General features: G+C 37.3%; 2 protein-coding genes and 1 non-coding gene across 5 annotated transcripts; 2 read left to right on the top strand and 1 right to left on the bottom strand.

Annotated features, from left to right (window-relative positions):
* The first annotated feature begins 4,338 nt into the window (after positions 1-4,338).
* Positions 4,339-7,197, top strand: LOC122645955 (60S ribosomal protein L35-like). 3 transcript variants are annotated; one of them, XM_043839571.1, is made up of 5 exons: positions 4,339-4,491; positions 4,599-4,734; positions 4,864-5,020; positions 6,837-6,905; positions 6,943-7,197. In XM_043839571.1, the coding sequence occupies exons 1-5, from the start codon at positions 4,488-4,490 to the stop codon at positions 6,946-6,948; spliced, it is 372 nt and encodes a 123-aa protein (XP_043695506.1). In that variant the 5' UTR covers positions 4,339-4,487; the 3' UTR covers positions 6,949-7,197. The 3 variants fall into 3 exon arrangements, with proteins under 3 accessions (XP_043695506.1, XP_043695427.1, XP_043695356.1); XM_043839492.1 differs by having other exon boundaries at positions 6,837-6,912; positions 6,951-7,197; XM_043839421.1 differs by having other exon boundaries at positions 6,837-6,923; positions 6,960-7,197.
* A 2,954-nt stretch (positions 7,198-10,151) lies between these two features.
* Positions 10,152-10,225, bottom strand: TRNAR-UCG. The gene has a single exon. It is a non-coding gene; the product is annotated as a tRNA-Arg (tRNA).
* Positions 10,226-20,437: 10,212 nt separating this feature from the next.
* Positions 20,438-22,458, top strand: LOC122649063 (exocyst complex component EXO70H1-like). The gene has a single exon (XM_043842423.1). The coding sequence runs from the start codon at positions 20,496-20,498 to the stop codon at positions 22,407-22,409; it is 1,914 nt and encodes a 637-aa protein (XP_043698358.1). The 5' UTR covers positions 20,438-20,495; the 3' UTR covers positions 22,410-22,458.
* The last annotated feature ends 250 nt before the right edge of the window (positions 22,459-22,708 follow it).

The following is a 22,708-nucleotide window of genomic DNA, read 5'->3' as shown; positions in this document are numbered from 1 at the left end:
TCCCTTCGTTTTGTGCAAAGACCCCAATAGAAAGGGGGAATTTATTAGGTTACATCGGGCAAAAATTGAGGAGATCCACAATCGGACACCCATAAACTACTTTTAAGGGTAAGAAACAGTCCACTTATAGATAGAATGGGACACAACATTGACAGACCTACAAATATTACACATAAAATCAAAACATGTCTGAAGGAGCAACATATTAGCGACAATGTCAAAAATCTTTGACGACGGTCCATTTCTAGAATTTGACAGATAATGAATCAAAACTTGACAATCAAAATTCATAGAAAACTGAGTAAAACCAATTCTGATTGTCAACTGAAGGGATTCGACTCCTCTCCAACGCACCCCCGAGCGGGACATTGTCTGGCATGATATCAAATGTCGACATGCGAATTTAAGTGTAATCAAACGACACCCCCAAGTTGAAAATGAGGATCTCAAAATTAAAAAATTTCTTTTCTCCATCGCATGTGGACCATGCTCATATGTGTTTCATCTGTTTTCGCCGTTTGAACGACACCCTGGTCATGTGTCTATTTCTGCTGCCGTACCAGACGATGTCCAACTCAAAGGTGCGTTGGAGAGGAGCCGGATGGCCCGGATCCCAACTGATCTCCAAGCTTAAGGGCTAAAACATCACCAATCAAGGCAAAACTGAAAAATGAGAAACTAGAGCAAAACAACCAATACCCAAAGCTCGCGGGACAACTGACAAAGCTTATTATTGGTTGAACAGTTTGGCTTATTAATTTCAAGTATCTCTCGCAACATTATTATAATACCCATTACAAAATTTTTCCCACGTGGAGAATCAGTGACCCCACTTTATTGATTCAACACCTTCTGGAAGGATTGAACTATGAAGGAATAAAAGATGATAAATGTGAACAAAATTTCGAGCATGTTAAATAAAAAATAAGTGGGCCACAATAATGGGTCACAATTAAAGGTTGAGTTATACATTCCTCACTTTGAGATTGAACTATTTATATCTTGGGAGAATGTTCTTTATGCTGCAGCATAGGCTGCGTCCAGGCACATAGGTTTACTATTCAGGGGGTCAGTGTGATCATTGCACCCATCCCTTGTGCCTGGGGCATAGCCTACGCTGCGGCACAGAGAACAGCACCCCTTATATCTTTTAAGGACATACTGCAATAAATAAGAAGGCCAATCTCTTTCTGGTTCCTATTTCCTACAATTGCCTTGTTTCTTTCCTTTGGCATCCGGTTAGGATCCTTCAAAATCCAAATTGATGTGAAATAATAGATCAGGTGGTTGAGATATATAATTATAATAAGAGTTAATTGTGAGTATTGCATGTCCTAGTTGAAGTCAATGGTTCTAGAAATACAATTGGGTCACCCTTATTACAAAGCAGTTAATGGATCAACGACATGGACAATGATCATTCATACCTTCTCCACGGTTGTTGTCATCACAATAGTTTCCTTTCATGTTGCGATCTCGATCACAAACTCTTTTCTCTTCACACACTCTCTTCCCTGACCATGTGGACCCCTACGTATGAAATGTGAGGTACCTCTTCCCATGCACCCATTAGTTAACTTGGCATGGGAGATAGTGAGATACCATTACATGAGAGCAATTTTTAGATCCCCAGCCTTAAGAGAATATACTAATGTTACGCTTTTCTCCCTAAAATGAGCATATGGTGAGTAAACATTTCATAAAAATTTTTCCGGTAACCTTAAAAGGGTGCTTCTGTAATGTAATTCTAATCCAATGTTTGGCTTTTGAAATGAAGAGTGGTTTTATATTTGATAACGATTGTGGTCTATTTTGAGGAGTTCGATTCCTCTACACATACCAACAGGTGAATTTACATGTGAGAGCCAACCATCTATCTTATATCTGCCGTTTACAAGGGGAGGAGGGGTTTTTATGGAAACACAATTAAAATGTTATTTGCTATAAGATGTACATTCACCAGTTGGTAACCAACTCCCAATCCCAATGCATCATGCTCCTATTAATTATTGGAAATAAAATATGAAAAAGAGGTTCTCTAGACGGACATGTCTAGAAAATATCTCGACAACAACCCATTAAATGCTTTTGTCGTGCATGTAGTTATCCCTAATAAGATTCTTACAACTGGGTGTGGAATTAAAATCTCTTTATTAAGTTTGTAAAGCTTGATATTCAAACTCTTTTAATTTAGCTCTCTTTACTTTTTGAAAAACAAACATGGGAAAAACTTTTTCAACATGTAAAATTATTCATGTAAATTTTTTCGAACTAAAAATTTTCAGGTAAAATTTTACATCGAAACAAAATGGAGCATTTTTATATAAAATTTTGTAAATTTCGATCTTAATTTTTATTTGTTTAACCTTATAGATAATATTGCATCCTTAGATATTTATTATATTTATTTAATTTTTCTCTCTTTGCACATATTTCATTATTTCGACATTATTAAAGATGGCCTAGATGTTAGCCAATATTGTTAAAAAATTTACAAATTAGGTCGCAGAGCCCAGATTTTGTTTAAGCTTCAATCAAAATTTTCTAATGTATTGTTAGTACAGACCTTTATCCCTTCAATTTGCCTGCCCGTCTATTTCCTCAATTTCATCTCATATAGGGGTGAAAATGACCATTCTACTCCTTTATCGAACACATAGCTCGGGTGGGGTCCACCCCCTCTATTAGATGAAATTGAGGAAATGGACGGGCAGGCAAATTGATGTGATAATTTTCTTCTTGGTACCCCCAAAAAAGAAAATCTATCCCGAGATCTGTATATATATATTTTTTTGGGTAAATCCCGAGATCTGTATCACACAGCCACAGAATCTCGATTTTATTCCAACTCATACATTATTTTGGGCTAGGGCTGGAAACGTATCAGTGGGTCCGGCTCTAATCAACCCTATCAACCTCCTAAGGGGCAAGAGATCCTGGCCCAGCCCAGCCCAGCCAATAAATCTTTTAGTTTGTTGGGCCTGTTTCTGGGTTGGATTTGGGCTAGGTTAGATGCTTAGCTCTCACCATGAGTAATGAGTTTCTAACCTTGTAGCATCAATTAATAAAATTTCCTCGGCTTTTTTCTGGGTTAGGATTTGTATGTGTTTCAATTATGAACCGGAAATAATCGGTTCAATTTCACATTTAACCAAGAAACCATGTGTTGCAAACTGATAAACCAATTAAACCGTTAAATTGGTAAATCAATGAACTATGGGAGAGTGTTTGCTACACGAACAGTGCGCAGCTTCATGCCTTGGAAGAGGGGTGTTATAAGAAACATAAAAAATAAGGGGGCATATGAGACACTTTACAGGGGATGTAGTCTTACAAGGGGTGCCAACATGCAATTTTGAAACTAAACCGGTGTTATGCAAATCTTTTACCATGAAATATATAATATTCCTCATAATAAAAGAAGCTTAAGACGAGGAGAGAGAGTGAGAGGAAGTTACAGAGAGTTTTGACCCCCCCTTTCTTTCAATCTCTTATTTTCTCTCACTCTCTCATCTCATTGATGTTTTGTTTCTATCGAATTTGATAGACTTGAACACTCATGCAAATGATGGAATTTTTAGATTTTTCAGCATTGATTCCTTTGTGTTTGGGGTTAGGAAGTGATGAAAAAGGGAAAACGATTAGGATCCGATTGCTAATTGATTGTGGTTTGAGAAATTCGATTTATAATCAGTTCGATTTTGATTTACGTTCATTACATCTTGAACCAAACCAAAACCTAATCGAGAAACCAAAACTGAACTGATTTATGCTCTATTTAAGGGTTAATAGTTAATACCTTGCAAACAAAATAGTAAAATAGTTTCTTTTTAAATAAAAATACATAAAAGAAGAAAGTTCTTTGTGAGAGATTGTACCGCCCATATCCAAACACAAAGGAAACGAAATGACCACCCTCCACCTTTGAAAAGCTGAAACCCCACCCCAGAATGACAACACCGCAACATGTGCTCTCATTGACCCTTGCATGAGCACAAGAGTCACACTTGCAATGTTTGAGAAAGCGGTTCCGGGAGACCTGCAATGTTTTAGAATCAGAGATCTAAGAGGCAATCAGAATAATCCCTAGGGCCTGCCTTGATTGAGAAAAACAGGGCTGGTCCAACTTAGTGGCTGACTCAACAAAATCTGACCCAGCTCGACCTTCAGCGTTAAAGCTTCTAGCTGTTCAACTCTACCACACAAAAATCTTCATGGATCGTAGGAGCCCATGATTTGATTATGGGCCAAATTGTTAAAGGTTCATAAAACAAACAAAAGGTCCAGCCCACAAGAGGTCTTTTAATTTTTTGCGTGTTTTATTTGGTGCAACAGCCCACAAGAGTTCGAGCTAGGGTTTTGAGTGAAGGAATAAAAGGTTAAAACCTTTGATGCCTTATATTGCTCCATTTAGGGTTTCAGACGAAGGACGAAGGAAGAAGGAAGGCTAGAGGGTGAGAGGGGAGTAGCAGGGGAGCGACACAGCCATGGGTACGCGTGTTAACGAAAAACGTTCAATTGTAATTCGATTTCCCAAACAATATTTTGACTCTCCACATTGATTTCTTACGATCTGCTTTTTTTTCATAAATCTGCAGCGAGGATTAAGGTTCACGAGCTCAGAGGGAAGTCGAAGACAGATCTATTGAACCAGTTGAAAGATCTGAAAGCAGAGCTTGCTCTTCTCCGAGTCGCGAAGGTCACTGGTGGTGCACCTAACAAACTATCCAAGATGTACACCTCTCTCTCTCTCTGTCTCTCATAAAATTCTGTTGTTAGGTTTCTGTAAAGCAATCCATAAATTGATTGACCTGTTTGCTTTCATATGTTATTCATTACGTATATTTCCTTTTGGGAATGCAGCAAGGTGGTTAGGCTGTCAATCGCGCAGGTCTTGACAGTGATCTCGCAGAAGCAAAAAGCGGCTTTGAGGGAAGCCTACAAGAAGAAGAAGTTCCTGCCACTTGATCTTCGTCCGAAGAAAACCAGAGCTATTAGAAGACGCCTCACCAAACATCAGGTACACTCGTTACTCGTGCCTTCACCTCTAGCGTTTTTTGAATCGTGAATCGAAAATCATCTTTATTTTGACATTATCTATCGATCTGAGATGAAACACCCCGACATTTTGTCTACTATTTGATATTCTCCTGGATGAAATGGTGGGTTTAGCTTCGATTGACTTATACAAGTATTTGGAATTTAACAGACCTCCATTGGAGAATTGTTTTGGTGGTAAAAGCGTTTTCTCGTTAGATGATCTTCTGAACAGATTTTGCTCGAAACTTGTGAGGCATTAGAATGTGTAACTATATGCTAGGGGTCTATTGTGTGACAAATAATTGTACTGAAATACGCTGTGGTTGATATCTTGATGATTGATTTGGTATCTGGCCAAATTAAGTTGATGGAGATGTTTCTATCTTATGTCTTTTTGAGGAGGTTATTCTTAGAATAGCTTTCAAGTGGCCTTGGAAGTTATGCTGTTATGTATTTTCTGGAAAAAATTTTGCAGCAACCTTGTTTGCAGGAATGTTCCTGCTGACCCTAACCACAGGCTCCGACTTGGACTAATCCTCTTACCCTTTGGGTTCACAAAAACCCTCTTAGGTTTTTGTATTTTCCAAAATAGTCTTCTTGATTCCAAGTTGATTTGTGATTGGGGCAGCAGGAACATTCCTGCAAACTGGGCAGAAGCAAAATTTTGTCCCTGTTTTTTGGGTCTGTTAAAGCCATTTTGAGAGGAAGGTCTATCTTTTGATACCTTCATGGTGAAGGCGGAGAGAAAATAGGGGGAAAAAAAGGAAAAGAGATTGAAGAGAAAATAGGGAGTGTTGGCTTTATTGACGAAGCCTGCGTCTTGGCCATAGTGACTGTTTAGATGGAGAGAAAATTGGGTCTGCCTAGTCATTGCTCCTTATAAATAGGGGTCTCTATTCCTCCACCACATGTGCACGTAACATCTTTCCTATAGTGTGACTGTTTAGATGGAAAAAATATGTCTATTACAATATTGTTCACTTCTGGGAATAGTCTTCTGTAAGTCTGTTGGCCATGGCAGTTAGACTTGTTTTTAGGTATTGCACTGCAGTCTTGGGTTTCTCATGTTCATTTCTTATGTTTCTACTTTATAGTATTCGATATGTTCTGGTACACACTCAATTTAATGCAGGTAATTGTGTATTTTGTCCTATGTGAGATGGTGTCAACATGGATTTTCTGATACCATGTTGATATCATCTTACATGGAACAATTTTTTTCTGCTTTATGCTCATTGTTTTTTATTGTCTCTTCATAGACATGTTCCAAAAAATTTTTGCCCCTCCCCCTTGCATCCTTAATTGGCATGGAAGTGGACCTATTTTCCAGTATCTTTTGTATCTTCTCCTCGATGTATATAAGAGCAATGACCTTGTTCACCCCCCCCCCCAAAAAATACCTTCTCATCGCACTTGTTAGACTTGATGGGCATGGGGATTTCCATGTGATAGAGATCTCAATGGCCAATTTACTGGTCAAATTTTAGTCTGAAATAAATTCTGATTTTAATGTTTCATAAAATAATGAAGTTGCCATGATATATGTGACTTTTTTTATAAAATACTCAACTAACTTTTAGGCATTTCCCGCAACTGTTTAGGACTGAAATTTGACCAATGAGATTGATTGGGGTTCTTTTTCTTTGTTCTTTATAATGGGTTCTTTTTATACTTTGGCTGAGGACATTCTGCCAATTTTAACTTTATTTGTACTCATATATCAGTTAAAGTTTTGGCTTTGCATGCTTAAGACCAATCAATTGCATTGTGATGATATCATACTCTTTCCTGTGCAGTTATCCTTGAAAACAACTCGGGAAGAGAAGAAGGAGAGGTACTTCCCAATGAGAAAGTATGCCATCAAGGTGTAGGGTAGGGTCAATGAGAAAGTATGCCATCAAGGTGTAGGGTAGGGTCAATTTAGAGAGGGAAGTTTGGTTACTTTGCTTTAAAATGTCATTTTGGGATGCAACTTTGGAAGAATATCTCTTAATTGGTTTTTTTTTTTTTTATTTATTGTTTTGCATTTAATTCTCAGATTTTCCTTTAAATCCTGAGGATCAAGTCTTTTTCCATGTCTGGTTGAGGTAATATTGAGATATCCTGTTTATGAGGAAAATTTTGTTAAAATCCTACTTGAGATGTGCTTTCTTGCCATTATTTTTTCATTTACGAATTTAGGTTAGGCATCTGAGTTTAATTTTTTTTCAGTCTGCCCAGTCAAGTGACCTTGTATCTTCGGTTTAATATCGGCCATATTGTTCCAGGGTCTCTTCTCATGTTTTGACAATTCTTCCTAGGTAATTCTTGAGATTTGTAACCCCAGGAATGACCATATAGTCATCCTCAGGATCCACTCAATATTGGTTTCATCTGGCAGAGAAGAATTGCAATCACAAAACCAACTCATGGCAGAAAAAAAAAACCAAATTTTACAGTGAAGTGAATAGTTCGTGTATCTCTTGAGCAATGCTGGTAGGTTGGAGTGCCTATCGATCCTATGCAGGAAGAGGATAGCTGAGGGGGAAGTCGTATAGTGTTAATGAGTAACTTTGCATTGGCATGTTTTCAGTATGATAATAATGGTGCTTTTCATGTATATGCACAAATGAAATTAGAGTTTTTAGGACTTGTATGTGCTCTTTCCAAGTGAAGAGTAATCGAAGTAACTTGTTAGAGGTTGCTGGAGAGAGACTGAGATTACTTGGTCCCTATCCATGTGTTTGGATTGTTTTGTTTTCCCTCTGGTATCTAGTGACAGTAACGAGGAGCTGTAGGCTGTTGATGTTCAGTGACTTGATTAATCCTGAGCTTAAATGGGTTTCAACTTTCAAGTCCGCAACCTTGTCGGACTCCTTTCGTAGAGTCTGGTCGGGTTAGACTAAGAGTTAGTTTTATGACTTTATCCCTTCTGCGTTGCTGCATGGAGTTTACGGTCTTGAAGTCAATACCTGAGCTCTCTCATTGGCAGGGCAATCCTTCTTGGCCAGTACCAAGCAATGGCCCCTTGTTTACTGACTCTAAACTCGAGAAATTGATATGTTTGGAAATATCCATTATAATTGTACTAAAATTTAACTTGTAAAAAAATAGAGCACATCTAGCACTTTCTTTTGGAGCATTGCCCCCCAAAAACTACCCATGATCATCCCAGGATAGTTTAGCATATCCTTGTATGGGAGCATTTAAAAAAGAGATTCCCTGTGAGGGATTGTTGATGGAAGAAGCAATGTCAATCACCGTCCTATTAGCCAAGAATAAAGTATCATTTAGTATTAGTTGAAATTAGTTTTAAATCCTTCCTGTTCCTTGTGCGTCAAATCTCCCAAGAGAGAATAGCATTAAATTGAGCTGGTTTCTTGCAATCTCTTTTACATAAAACAGGAACCTCAAACCAAGATTCAAGCGACTCTGCAAATGTATGGTACCACACAGAGGATTGAAGGCAAATTGGGGATCCAAACCAGGCCAGCTTAGCCATGGTTGCAGGATAAAAGGGTATGAGCAATAGTTTCAGTAGGTTAACATTAGGGATGTAAATGAATAGTCGAAATTTGTTTCCGTATCTGTATCTGTTTTGCACTATCCGAATCCGTCCGAAAGCTAAACGGATATGGATACGGATAGGCTATAGCTATCCAAAAAGTTATACTTACATGTAAACGAATAAAATATCCGATTCGTATCCGTGTCCGTATCCGTTTAGCACTATCTGAATCCATCCGAAATTTAATCGGATGCGGATTCAAATGCGGATATAGCACTATCTGAGCCGAATCCAATCCGTTTACATCCCTAGTTAACATGGACAAGAAGGGTCAGAGATTTGATTCCTCTCAACTAAATTGGATTTCACTGCTAGAGCATCGTGACAAGCTCTCCAAATAAAGGACTTAATTTGGAGGTAGATCTAAATTTCTTTCCAAATGCAAGATGGGAAAGGTTTTTGTAAGTATGGGAAAAGCTTCTTTGAGCGTCCCCCCCACACACCCCCCCGCAAAAAAAAAAAAAAAGAGTACGATACGTTGGCACTTCTTTTTTTTTTCTCTCTCTCAACTCCTTACATTAATTTTTACCAAAAAAAAAAAAAAAAAAAAAAATCTCCTTATATGAATGACATTGGTGCCCCCTATTTACAAAACTGTTCATATCTTCATTCCACCCATTCATTGCACACCATCAGTGTCGTCTATGCCACTTGCTCAGAGAACCCTCCCCTCAAAAGTATCCGGGCATATTGTGTGGGAGGTTTGCAACCAGTTGACATCACTATTTTTTTCCGGGTTGAAAGTTGTCACTATACCATTGAACAACCAACCTGATGTCAATTACATAATTACAATGAAATGTGATTGGAAGGCTTAAAACATTAACTTGATGGGTTGGAGCCCATCACATCATCAACACAAGTGTTGAGGGTTTCAAATTGCCAATTTAGGGGTGTAAATGGGTTAGTCCCGGTTGGGCCTAATAGGTTCCTACCAATTTAAGGTCGCGCATCATTATCAATTGTTTAATTAATCGGGCCTCATAGGTCAAGTATGGTGGACACATTTCTATTTGGTCGATTAGTGGTTCATAATCGGACTCATTAATTGGGCTAATTGGGTTATAATTAGAATATAGAGAAGCTAATTGAGCTATAAATGGTCTGTTGATGGTGCCAACCAGTCCCGGTTGGACAAACAGTCAAAAGAAGTAAGATATAACAGATTTGACAGCATATATGGGCAACCGATTCATTAATTTGTAAAAACGAGACATAAATTTACAAATATGTAATATAAGATAAAATACTCAGCCATTCCATAACAAACAGCCTCTTTGAAAACAAGGGTAAGATTGCGTACAATTGACCCTTCCCAGACCTTAATATATGCATTGGATTAGGCCTGTTTATATATGGCAATATATTCTTAAATTTACAAATATATAATATTAGATAAAATGCTCGGCCATTCCATAGGACTTAGATGAAATAAAATGACAAATTAGAAAAGAATTAAAACTCAACTATTCCATCTCAAGAACCATAATAAAAAAGGATGTTTAAAGGGATAAATAGGAAAATTAAAACAAACTTCACCCGGAGGGTTTCAACCATAGTTCATCGACCACAGTGGGAGTCGAACCCACGACCTTTTGATCCGAAGTCAAACGCGCTAATCCACTGCGCTATGCGGTCTTGTTATACAGATGTAAAACTTTTAATACTTAGTATAGCTTTTATTCAAATTGGGCAATGTTCCATCCGTTGGACGAGTCTTTCTAGGACCTGACTTGGTCGTTAACATCATTCTTCTGTTGTTTTTTAAGATCAATCCCAGTCATGTACTTTGGTTCTGAGAATCATAGTTGATGGTGACGTAGCTAGATGCCATTGACTTATGTTGCAAATCTTAATTGTTTTTTTAAAACTATAAGTGAAGATATAAACCAATCTCTCTTTGACTTAAAGTATTTAATTTGCTTATTTTGAACTTCTTGTGGCTTACTTCGTCATGAACCCTCCTTGACAAAGCTTTGTTATATGTTTACGTAATAATAATTAAGGAGTTTGAGAAGGAGATGGAAAAGGAGTTCTAAATTTCTCTTCTCCCTATTTTTAATATCATAGGTGGGTAAACGAAACTTCACTCTCAAGGTGATGGTGATGATGTTTGATTTTCCTTTTTAATTAAATTAGTGTCCTGTTTGTTATTCAAGTAAACATGCTTCTGATCTTATAATATCAAGCAACCAAGATATCATATGCTGTTTAGAATATCATTGTATGTCCTCGTCCAACCCTCCTCCCCTAGGGGTGTCAACTGGTTGGCCCTAGTCGGGTCAAGTTGGATCTACTTGGCCTCGTGGATTAGGGTATGGATATATTTCTATTTGGTCAATCGATTACTAGTTGATAACCGGATTATAATCATGCTTTAAATGGTCTAATTGACAGAGCAAGCTATAAATAGTCTTTAAACGAGATATAATCTGGTTACATTGGCTAATCTGGCTATAAACACTTGATCATAATATTCAATTAATCAGTCCCAACTGGCAACCGTTGGGCCACTATTTGATCTGGAAAAGCCTGATTGTTAATCGGTCGGTGCTCAAGCTTGACATGTTTAGTAATTGGTCGGATAGTCTCGGGAATCAACCAATCAATTTAGGTTGGGCCTATTGTAGTGGGCCGATTTTGAAACCCCTCTAAAAACGAAAGAAATTACTGATTTAATATGTAATTATCAATTAAAGGAAAATGGTGTAAATAATATCCACTATCATTAATATACCCTCCTCTCTCCTCCCTAACCATGTGAGTCCCCTTGTATACGAATCCTGAGACACTTCTCTCGTATGCCAATTTGGTTGCCATGGGAGATACCAATACATGCGGTGGAGTATAGAACCCCTACATTAGTTAAATCTTAGTCTTAAATTATATGTGAAAATATCGCCATCATCACAAAAGTGAATGGAGCCAGTGCAAAGTAGTTGTCCGATGGTCTCTTGATCGAAGATCATGACCAACTAACCATCTATAGCCTATTTAGCCCATTTAAGACCATTGAAACCGATTAAAGCATATTTATAGATCAATTAGTCAATTAGTTAGTTTAAAGCCTTATTAACCCAATTACATTGAATCCGATTATAAATTGAAAACTGATCAATCAAATATAAACATATCCATACCTTGACTTACAAGACCCAATTACTTAGATAAGTGGAAACAATGAACAAACCCAACCAATTGACACCCCTATCTAGGCATGGATGCAAGAACCATTTTTTTATCTCCCACATAAAACTTTGGAGAAATGTTCTCCATGGGGAGTGTACCTTCTGCACTAGTAATACACATGCATGAGAAAAAATGACTTCCTCATCCTCACGAAAGATAGTAATGACCATCCTTTTGATACTGTCATGTACGTTTCCATTGACCCGTGTGTATGCAAGGGCCACGCTCCCCACGGAGAACTCTTACCCTAAAACTTTTCTTCGTCCAATTTTTCTTTGGTTCATGTGTTTTCACACGTGACACGGAAAGAAGAGATCGGTTTATAACGGTAAACTGCAAAAGTCTCTTCCCAGTTCCAACTTCCCACCTACCACCTAGCTTCCTTTGTGATATTTTCTCTTTGCAAGTGGGTAGACAGGCCCTCTCCTCTTATCTTATTGGATGTTTTTGAACCTGATCATTGTCATGATTTTAATGCATTTTCTTCTCTTTGATTTTTTTTTTTTTGGGGGATTATATTTGATTTGAAAAACATAGAAATTAATATAAGGAGAATAGTTTTCTATTCCCCTGACCAGACATGTTTCGGGAGCGAAAGAGAAAAAACTCACCCCACGTATTGGATGAATTGTTCCAAACATCCTCCATTCATAATCTTCCCTACCATCCATTTGTCTCCTCAGTCGACCAGGGAAACTCTCCCGATCCTTAATGTATACATTAGAAAAAAATAAATGCTAAATTCATATATATATATATGATTGTTCAACTCTCACCCACATAATTTTAATTTGATTTGATAAACGCAAAAATTAATATAAGGATAATAAATTTCTATTCCGCTGACTAGACGTGTTCGGGAGCAATCAATGTCAGAAATCCGCCCCCCTCCCCATATTGGATGAATTGTTCAAAACACCCTCCATTGATGATCTCCTCTGCCATTGATTTTTCTCCTCTATTGACTAGAGAAACTCTCTCGACCCTTTATATGCATTAGATAAAAATTGATAAATTCACACACATAGGATGTCATATATATCATCGTTCAATTATCACCCATATAATTTTAATTTGATTTGATAAACATGAAAATTAATGTAAGGAGAATAGTTTTCTATTTTGCTGACCAGATGTTTTCGGGAGCAATCAATGTCAGAAACCCGCCCCACGTATTGGACGAATTGTTCAAAACACCCTCCATTGATGATCTCCTTTGTCATTGATTTTTCTTCGCTATTGGCATATATGACCATTCAACTCACACGTACATAATTTTAATTTTCCTCCCCCTATTTAAGAGAATCTTGAAGCCAAAAAAGCATGTATGGCGTGTTTGCGTTAAAAATGTAAGGTTAATTAATTAGTAGAATTCTAAAGAAAATGATTTGATTGTCTACTTCAATTGCTTTATCTTTAGTTTAATAATACAAATTGCAAAGGCAAAAAATAAATGCATATGAACATAGAATATGTTGAAAATTGAAATAGGTCTCAAACTTGACATGTGGCTAATTAATCAAACGTTTGAATTTATAATTAAATGGTCGGTTGAACAAAAATAGCTGTCCATATGGCTCAAATATCGGTCCGAAAAAGCGCAATGAATTAAGGAAGTTCTCTACTCTTGAAAATAATAAGGAAATAAAATTATGTCATTTTGATTAAATAATGATTATACCTTAAACATTTTCTGTTTGTCTTTCATGTTTTTATATTTGTGATTTAGTACAATTAAACATCTTTAACCTTCAATTTAATGCACCTGATTCTTTTATGTTGTTTGCACTCAAAGTTTTAAGAGGAATTAATTAGATTTTCATTTAATATTTCTCAATCAATCTTATGACTTTTATTAGTTGTAAAAAATTCTCCCAAATGATTGGTTAAGGACGAAGCTAGCTCCTTAATGAGCAGGGCAAAGCTGTGTTATATGTTTAAGTAAGTTAAGGAGTATATGAGAATGAGAAGGACAAAACTTCATTCTCAAATTGATGGTGATGATGATATTTGATTTTCCTTTTTAAAATTAGTTAAGATTCGTAAAGCATTTTCTTATAATATCACGTAACGAAGATATCATTTTATATACTTTTTAGAATATCATTAATTGAATATTGTCATCATCGTCCAATCCTCCTCCCCTACGGACGTCAACTGGTTGGCCTTGGTTGGGTCTAATCGGTTCTCATTGTTTCTGCCTATTTATGTAACCGGACCGGCCCTGTGGGCTAGGGCATCAACACATTTCTATTCGATCGGTTGGGCTTTAAACGGGTTAATTGACTGATCGAAACGTGTGATATAATGTGGCTAAATTGACTAATCGAACTATAAACAATCAATCACAGTATTTGGTCGGTCCTAATTGGTGACCTTCGGGCCACTATCTTGCACTGGGAAAGCTCGATTGTTAATTGATCAATGATCAAGCTCGACACATTTATTAATTGGTCGGGTGATCTCGAGATTCAATTGATCAGTTTAGGTCGAGCCTAATGAAGTGGGCCAACTTTTAACACCCCCCTTACCAAAAGGAGAAACTGCTGGCTTAATATGTAATTATCAACCAAGGGCAAAAGGTGCCTAGTTAGTGCAAAGTAGTGGCCCGATGATCTCCTAATCGAAGATTGTGATCGACTGACCGATAATTGACCATTTATAGCCTATTAAGTCCGATTAAAGCCCATTTATAACCCAATTAGTCAATTAATCAGTCTATTATGAATTGATAACCGATCAATCAAATAGAAACACATGGGCGTTGGCTTACAAGGCCCAATTAACTATATTGGTAGAAACAATGTGAAATCTTAAATTGATGGGAACAAAGGATCGGTAAACCAAAAGATCGATTTATAGCCTCAAAGACCTTATAACGACTTTTTCCAAAGTCGCAAAGATCCTTCCTAAATTATAAATGCTTCTCTCTCTCTCTCTCTCATTTTGTCCAAAGAATGCAATTCTCTATGAACATCTAAACATGGGTCTGCCACTCAGCGGATAGGGTGATCATTGCGCCCACCCCCATGTGCCTGGGCACAGCTTGTGCTGCGGCACATAGAACAGCCTCCCTAAATAAATATACCCCATGTTTTGTTGAACACGTGTAAGAAAAGGACTTGCTTTCAACTTGCTATTTTTCTGCATGTTTTGAGGATTGCAAATGGTTCTACCCACCATCTAGCTTCTTTTGTGTTTTGCTTTCATACTTTTCCTCTTTGCAAGTGGGTAGAGACTAGAGATTCCCTCTATCTTGGGGCTGTTATTGAAGTTGATCGTTGTCATGATTTTAATCTACTTATATATTTTTTTTTTGACAATTTTTTTTTACTGCAATTGTTTTGACAAATGTGGCAATTAGTATAAGGATAAGAATTTTCTATTCCGTTGACCAAACGTGTTCGAGAGCAATCAATGGCCACATATTGGACGAATTGTTCAAAACACCCTCATTGATGATCTCCGATCATATTTTTCTCCTCTGTCGACCATAGAAACGCTCTCGGCCATTAATATATACATAATGAAAAGAAAAAAAATGCTAAGTTACACATATAGATGATGTCTATTATATGACCATTCAACTCTCACACATAATTATAATTTTCCTCCCCCTCTTTACGAGAATCCTGGAGCCAAAAAAAAAAAACTTGGATAGCCTGTTTACATTAGAAATGTAAGGTTAGAAGAACTTTTAAGAAAATGATTTAAAAGTCTACTTCAATTGTTTATCTTTGGTGTAATAATGCAAATTGTATAATAAGCCATAGAATATGGTTGAGATAGGTCTCAAACTTGAAGTATGGCTAATCCAAAAATTGAAAATTTTAACTAAATGATCAATTAAACTAAATTAGCTGTCCATATGACTCAAAATGTCGGTTGGTGAAGGAAAAGCGCAATGAATTAGGGAAGTTCTCTATTTTGAATCAGAACTCTTAAGAAAATGATGTGAATGTCTACTTCAATCGCTTATCTTTGGTTTAATAATACAAATTGCAAAGATAAAAAAAAACAATAAGTGCATGGTAGACTATAGAATATGATTGAGAATTGAGATAGGTTCTAAACTTGATATTTGACTAATCCAAAGATTGAAATTTATAATTAAATAGCCAACTGAATTAGATTAGCTGTCCATATGGCTCGAACTGTCGGTCTGTGAAAGAAAAGTGCAATGAATTAGGGAAGTTCTCTACCCTTGAAAATGACAATGTAATAAAATTATGTCATTAGCTTCTTTTTTATAGATATTGATTATAACTTAAATACCTTTTCTTTGTCTTTCATGTTTTTATATTTAGGAGTTGGTACATACAACTAAACATCTTCAACCGTCAATCTGTTGCACTTAATTGATTCTTATGTTATTTGCACTCAAATTAAGTTAAAAGTTTTGTTATTCTCAATATGAACATGACGATTGCACAACAAACTAATTAAACCATGACTTTTTAGTTGATTAAAGGGGAATTAAGATTTTCATTCAACATTTCTCAATCAATTTTTTACTTTTATAATTGCAAAAAAGTTTACCAAAACGATTGATTATGAAAGAATCTTTTTTTACGAGAACATTTAATTTTGCCACATGGAAGAGTGCTTGAATATTTAAGGAATTGTCTGAATAGGCTATGTAACAAATTCCACATTCAAATCAAATCATTTACCCTTCAATCTAATGCAGTACCCTTAGTTTATGTCCAACGTTTTTTTTTTGGGTATTCTTAGGTATTCATTTCCTGTGTTTTGCCACTTGAAAAACTTAAATTGATCTGAAATTCATCATGTCAGCAAGGAAACTAGGAGTCTAATTGTCTACAAAATTTTAACTTCATCTGATCTGTCACGTGGGAGATCTACTACTCTTGTTAGGAGATTCTTTTCTCATCGCGCTCATGTAGGAAAACGAGGTTCTTGTTAATTTATTTATTGGGCTGTAAAATTCTTTCAACTCATTGATCTAATTTTATACCCTCCAACTCTTAGCAATGTCCTGTTCTAATTTAGGCCATGACATATGATTGAAATAGCTAGAAGTCTGACCGTCAAATCATTTAAGATAGAACTTAACACTATTTTTATTATTATGAAAGAGACAGCTTAATAATTGTTGGGTAAGCAAATTAGCTAATATCTTTAGGTATAGCTTATCTGTGTTAGTCTCACTAATTAAATCATCTAGAAGGCTACCAACTTTCAAGGACCATGGATTAACCAAATTTCATATGAACTAGCTAGTCTCCCTTTTTGGTTATATTTGCCACTTGTTAGGGCTAAGCTCTGCTCTAACTTGTAGTCACCAAAGATTTAACTTAAATTCACCCTGGTAAGCAACCTCTCATCTAGCTAATTGTGAAAAGGCTATTTCAATCTTAACCAGGGATGGTGTTCATACTTGATCTTATATTATTGAGTTCCAATCGTATTGATATATCTATCATCAACAGTCTTCACCATCGATCTTGACATCATTCCTTCTATTAATCCTTAAACCCAAAGACCAGTACTTCTAAATAATTAACGAAAGAGTTATCAACCAGATCTTGTATATGTGGACAAACTCGATTAGGGTTCATTTCCTAGCTTGATTAAGAAAAGAAGGTTGGTTGCTTGCAAGAATGAGAAAAATATAAGTGGTTCCTCTCACTAGGTTCTTGAATTATAAATTTATTTAATTTTTTTTGGGTGAATAATCAATATATTCAACAAAACACATGAAATAAAAGAGACCGCTTACGAGAAAGGTCAGGGAAAACCACAAAGAACGAAAAAACTATACATCCATGAATAAAATCATCCTTAAGAGTTTGAAGCAACATGAGCTACAAGCCGAGTCATTAAATTCCAAGAAGAAACCATAAACCTTTTGCGTGGAGTGTCAATACAAGAGTCTTGGATAGGTTGCACCTTAACCCTAACCTCAAATGAGATTGATTCTCAGATCTGGTGGTTAGTTCTAGAATGCCTAGCCCAACAGATCCTACGATTCCACTCCATCCAAGTATGATAGATGATCTCTCCAAATGAAATCTTACCAATTGAATATAAATAGACTTTCCTTTAAAGTTTTTCCTATTTTGAAAAGAAAATAAAGAGGATAATCGACCTATGAACCTACAATATTATGTGTCAACTGTGAACCTTGCCAATTTAAGCAATTTATCATTCTTTTATGGACTATGGACATCGGTTGGTAGGATATATGCATATATATTTTTTGATGTTGTACTGATCACGCAAATGAAAATAGGAATGATGAGAAAACTAGATTGATTGGAAGACCACATCATATATCTTTTAATTAAATCTCTGAACTATTGAACATCGTATCTGTATTTTAAATGCTTTCGGTTTTTTTTTTTTCCCTGTGGCTGTGGATGATTGATTAATCAGTTTGGATCAAGTTAGACATTGTGCAACTTGAACGATCTTAATTAGTTACCTTGGCCTCAAACTAGGTCCTATGTTTCAAAATTTTCTTTTCTAATGAATTAAATTGGTGAGTGATCGTAGTTTATTTTGTTATATACATGGAAGAAGAATGATGTGGTAATTTTGACCATTTGCATGTCTAAGAAATTATCTAAATAAACTATGTGTCAAAATTCAGCTTCAAGTATCAATCGTTTATCCTCTCATCTACTCTCATAAAGTCCATGCACCTTTTGTACTCCCATACACTCTCTTGATAGTCTTAGGTTTTCATACTTTCTTTTGCCACAAGGCCAACTTCGATCAGACTGAAACTTGTTACGTGAGGAGATTACCTTTGATTCGTCCATAAAATTTTATCCCCATATGATTTTCTACATAACCGATCTAAACACCTACCACTTATCTAACAATGAAGAAGAAAACTGTTTGTAAAATTACGTAACTTTTTTAAATTTGCAATGGTTCTTGTTTTTTTCATAATTCACATAAAAATAATTCATATAAATTAAATATCTACCACATGACAGTTCAGATGGATTTGAAAATTAAGATTTACATCTTGGGAAAATCTTTCTATCTGAAAGAAATCCAAATAAAAGCTTCCTGGTCAAATGCATAAAAATTGAAAAGCCCCTTCTCTCTCTCTTTCCTCCCTTCTTGGTTATCAAAACACATGTGACCGACCATAACAAATTCAGAGTACCATTCGAATCCAACATAGTAATTAATCCCTCAAATAACTTTGTTTCGATCAGAGTATTGGAACTCATGATCTCTTAATTGTGAGGTATTGGTCCTTACCAATTGAGGTATCCTTTGGGTTTCCGTATAATCTTTAAGTTACAGATAAGTAGTGTTTGGTGAATTTTTAAGAAAATACAAACTATTATTATAAGAAGAATATTTTGCCAACTATTTTTTATTGTAGTTGGATGGGACTCCAAGGGCAGCATACTTCGTATAATAGGAGACTGCTTTTCTTTATTATAGTTAGATGGCCTCCGAGAGTACCATAATTTTTTTTGGGTGAATAAATTAAAAGGCGGACAGCATACTTCATGTAATAGGAGGAATAATCATGGCCCTTGCATCTTTCTTGCGGTTGAAGGGAAATATTATCCAAAAAAAAAAAGGATTTTTTTAAAACCATTTTTTCTTTATTAATCCGAAAGGATTGAGTTTTCATTCATCTTTCTTTATTTATTGGTTTCTTAAAAGAAAGTATACTAAAAATATAAGGACATTTTAAATTTTTGCATATGTCCCGTCGCCATGCTCTTCCCCAGAAAACTCTTATCCATATAAGAATAATAATGTCATTTTGTTTTACTTTTTTTTTTGGCAAAAATTTTCATGCTCAATCGTGCATATACACGACTTGCATTAAATGCAATTAGAATACATTCTCCTATTTGATGGCCTCGATGAGAGAATTTCTCGTGTGTATGAATATCCTTCCTATTTTTGTTCACGTTCCAATGGTGGAATTATTTGTCAAAAAAAAAAAAAACTTGGGACCGCAAACCGCCGCAATGGAAATAATAGTGGGGTCAACAGGTCAACAACAGTGGTTGAGGATTAAGGAGAAAATTTGAACATTTCTTTATGAGAGAGAGGGAGGGATCTCTGGAACTGGATAGCGTGCATCTCAATCAATGTGACTGATCCAACGGTTTGAGTTTGCCAAATGATGATATTTGATAATTATTTATTTATATATTATTGTATATAGGAAGTAGAGTAGGTTATAATATAATATTGGAGGAGAGGTAGCTTTTCTAAGTTGCGGTCTTTTACTGCCTTCCTTCCTTCCTATCGTCGTTCCCAATTAATATTATTTTATTGGTTCTGTATTACGTAATCATAGAGAAGTCAATTCCGTTAAAATATATTTGAATTGATTTTGTCTTTCTTAAGAAGAAGTCCCTTTCTTTCAAATTATAAATAAAATAATAGACCGCGTAACAAAGACTTAACTTTCCCTCTCGCTCTCCGATAGTCAACTTCGATCTCTTCGTCTTGCTTCTTATTAAAAATTCCAGACTCTATCTCTCTCGACTCCTCCCAGATCTCTCTATTTAAAGCTTCACAAAACGCATTATTACCAAGCACTGAAAGATATAAGAAAGAGCAGAAATACCAGCTCTCACCTCTCTTTCTATAAATACATATAGAGAGAGCTAGAGAGAACTCCTAAACCTTCACTCCACTGAAGAGAGAAAGGAATCACCAGAACTCAGCAATTAGCCTCAGGCGAGATTGAGATTGAGATTGAGATATGCCGTTTAAAGGGTTGAGAACCGTTTTCTACACTCCAAGCTCCAAGGACTCTTCAATTACTTCTTCTTCTTCTTCCTCTTTATCATCCTACAACCGTTCTCCTATGAGAATCAGACCTTCCACTCCCATTCACACATTATCGGAATCCATTATAGAAGAGAACATGGAACGAGCCAAATCCATCATCACCAAGTGGGATCCCAACTCCTCCACCTTCGGCAAAGTCACCTCCCTTTTCCACGAGAGCCGAGTCGAAGCCAAAGAATTCCTCAAGTGCGTCAGGCAATTGCAGCAAGCCATGCATTTCTATGCTTCCCACAACTCCTCATCTGACAAGCTCGTCCAAGCCCAGACCCTTATGCAGGTCGCCATGAAGCGTCTCGAGAAGGAGTTCTACCAGATTCTCTCTTCCAATCGAGACCACCTCGACCCCGAATCCGTCTCCGCTCGATCCAGCATCTCTGAAGACGAAGAAGCTGGCCCAGAGGATGAGATCCAGCTTGCGGGCGAATCCATCTCCGAGGTCGAGCAATTCTCTACCCTCGCCATGTCCGACCTCAGCTCCATCGCCGATTGCATGATCTCCTTCGGCTACGGTAAAGAATGCGTCAACATCTACAAGATCATCAGAAAGTCAATCGTCGATGAAGCTCTCTACAAACTCGGAGTCGAGCATCTCACCTCCTTGCATATCCATAAGATGGATTGGGAGGTCCTAGAGACCAAGATCAAGACCTGGCTCAACGCCGTCAAGATCGCAATGAATTCCCTGTTCCACGGCGAAAGAATCGTCTGTGATCACGTTTTCTCCGCCTCCGACTTCATCCGAGAATCCTGTTTCTCAGACATCACCAAAGAAGGAGCCGCACATCTGTTTCAGTTCCCCGAAACTGTGGCAAAGTGCCACAAGTCACCGGAGAAGATGTTCAGAATGCTGGACCTCTATAATGCCATCGCTGAACTCTGGTCAGATATCGATTCCATCTTCTCCTTCGACTCCACCTCTGTAGTCCGATCTCAAGCTCTGAATTCACTCATGAGGCTTGGCGACACGGTTCGATCTATGCTATCGGACTTCGAATCTGCCATTCAGAAGGATTCATCGAAAACCCCTATCAACGGAGGGGCTCTTCATCCTCTGACTCGATACGTGATGAATTACCTGTGTTTCCTCGCCGATTACAGCGGAATCCTCTCCGATATTTTCGCCAATTGTCCATTACCGGAGAATTCGTCAGTGCCAGAGTCTTACTTCGAAAGCCCTAACCCTAACGACAACCCATTGTCGGGGTTAGCCACTAGGATGGCTTGGATCATACTGGTGCTCCTCTGCAAGCTCGATGGCAAGGCGGAGCTATACAAAGACTCGGCCTTGGCGTATCTCTTCCTCACCAATAATCTCGAGTACGTGGTTCAGAAGGTCCTATCCTCCAATCTGAGGTTTCTGCTGGAAGATCATTGGATATTGAAGCAGCAATCGACGGTGAAACAGTACGCGGCGAGCTACGTGCAGCTGGGATGGAACAAAGTACTATCGGCAATACCAGAAGATCCGGCGGCCACGACGATGAGTTTAGAGGAGGCGAAGCAGTGTTTCCACAACTTCAATTCCGCGTTCGAGGAGACATACAGAATTCAGTCGTCGTGGGTCGTGACGGACAGAAAGCTTAGGGAAGAGATTAAGGTGTCCATCGCCAAGAAACTTGTGCCGGCGTACCGGGATTTATATGGTACGTATCGGGACATGTTGAGAACAGAGAACGATATGGAGTCAGTTATGAAATTTGCTCCTGATGATCTGGGGAATTACTTATCGGATCTGTTCTACGGAACCGGAGCAGCTTTGGGGAGTGTTTCGTCGTCGCCATCTTCTTCTCCTGCGCAATCACGTGGAAAGCACTCCAGACGTTGATGAGACACGGAGAGAGATTGTGTGGGCCAGAAGAGAGAGAGAGAGCAATTTGAAAAAAAACCGCCAAAAGATACTCAGCCATGGACTTGAAGAATCATAGTCAACAGTGGCTGAAGGTGCAATTAGTTAGCGTAGCTGGAGAGGGCCTCAGTTCAATGGGGGGGGTATTTCTTGGCATTTGGCCAAGATTCTAAACAAAACAAATATTTGTAGCTTATTAGGAAGGACCCATGAAGGACCAACAGTTATTCTAGAAAAGTCCTAACTTGCTACTTGCTACAGGCAATAGGGATTCTCTA

Source organism: Telopea speciosissima, chromosome 1, assembly GCF_018873765.1.
Source record: "Telopea speciosissima isolate NSW1024214 ecotype Mountain lineage chromosome 1, Tspe_v1, whole genome shotgun sequence".
NCBI classification, from domain to species: Eukaryota; Viridiplantae; Streptophyta; class Magnoliopsida; order Proteales; family Proteaceae; genus Telopea; species Telopea speciosissima.
This window is presented reverse-complemented; position numbering and strand designations above follow the sequence as displayed.

Bases quoted from the DNA above. Each gene is read 5' to 3' on its own strand.
- LOC122645955 (XM_043839571.1), top strand. The intron at 4,735-4,863 runs GTACACCTCTCT...TTGGGAATGCAG, and splicing joins CCTAACAAACTATCCAAGAT to CAAGGTGGTTAGGCTGTCAA. The intron at 5,021-6,836 runs GTACACTCGTTA...TTTCCTGTGCAG, and splicing joins GACGCCTCACCAAACATCAG to TTATCCTTGAAAACAACTCG.
- LOC122649063 (XM_043842423.1), top strand. From the start codon at position 20,496: ATGCCGTTTAAAGGGTTGAGAACCGTTTTCTACACTCCAAGCTCCAAG.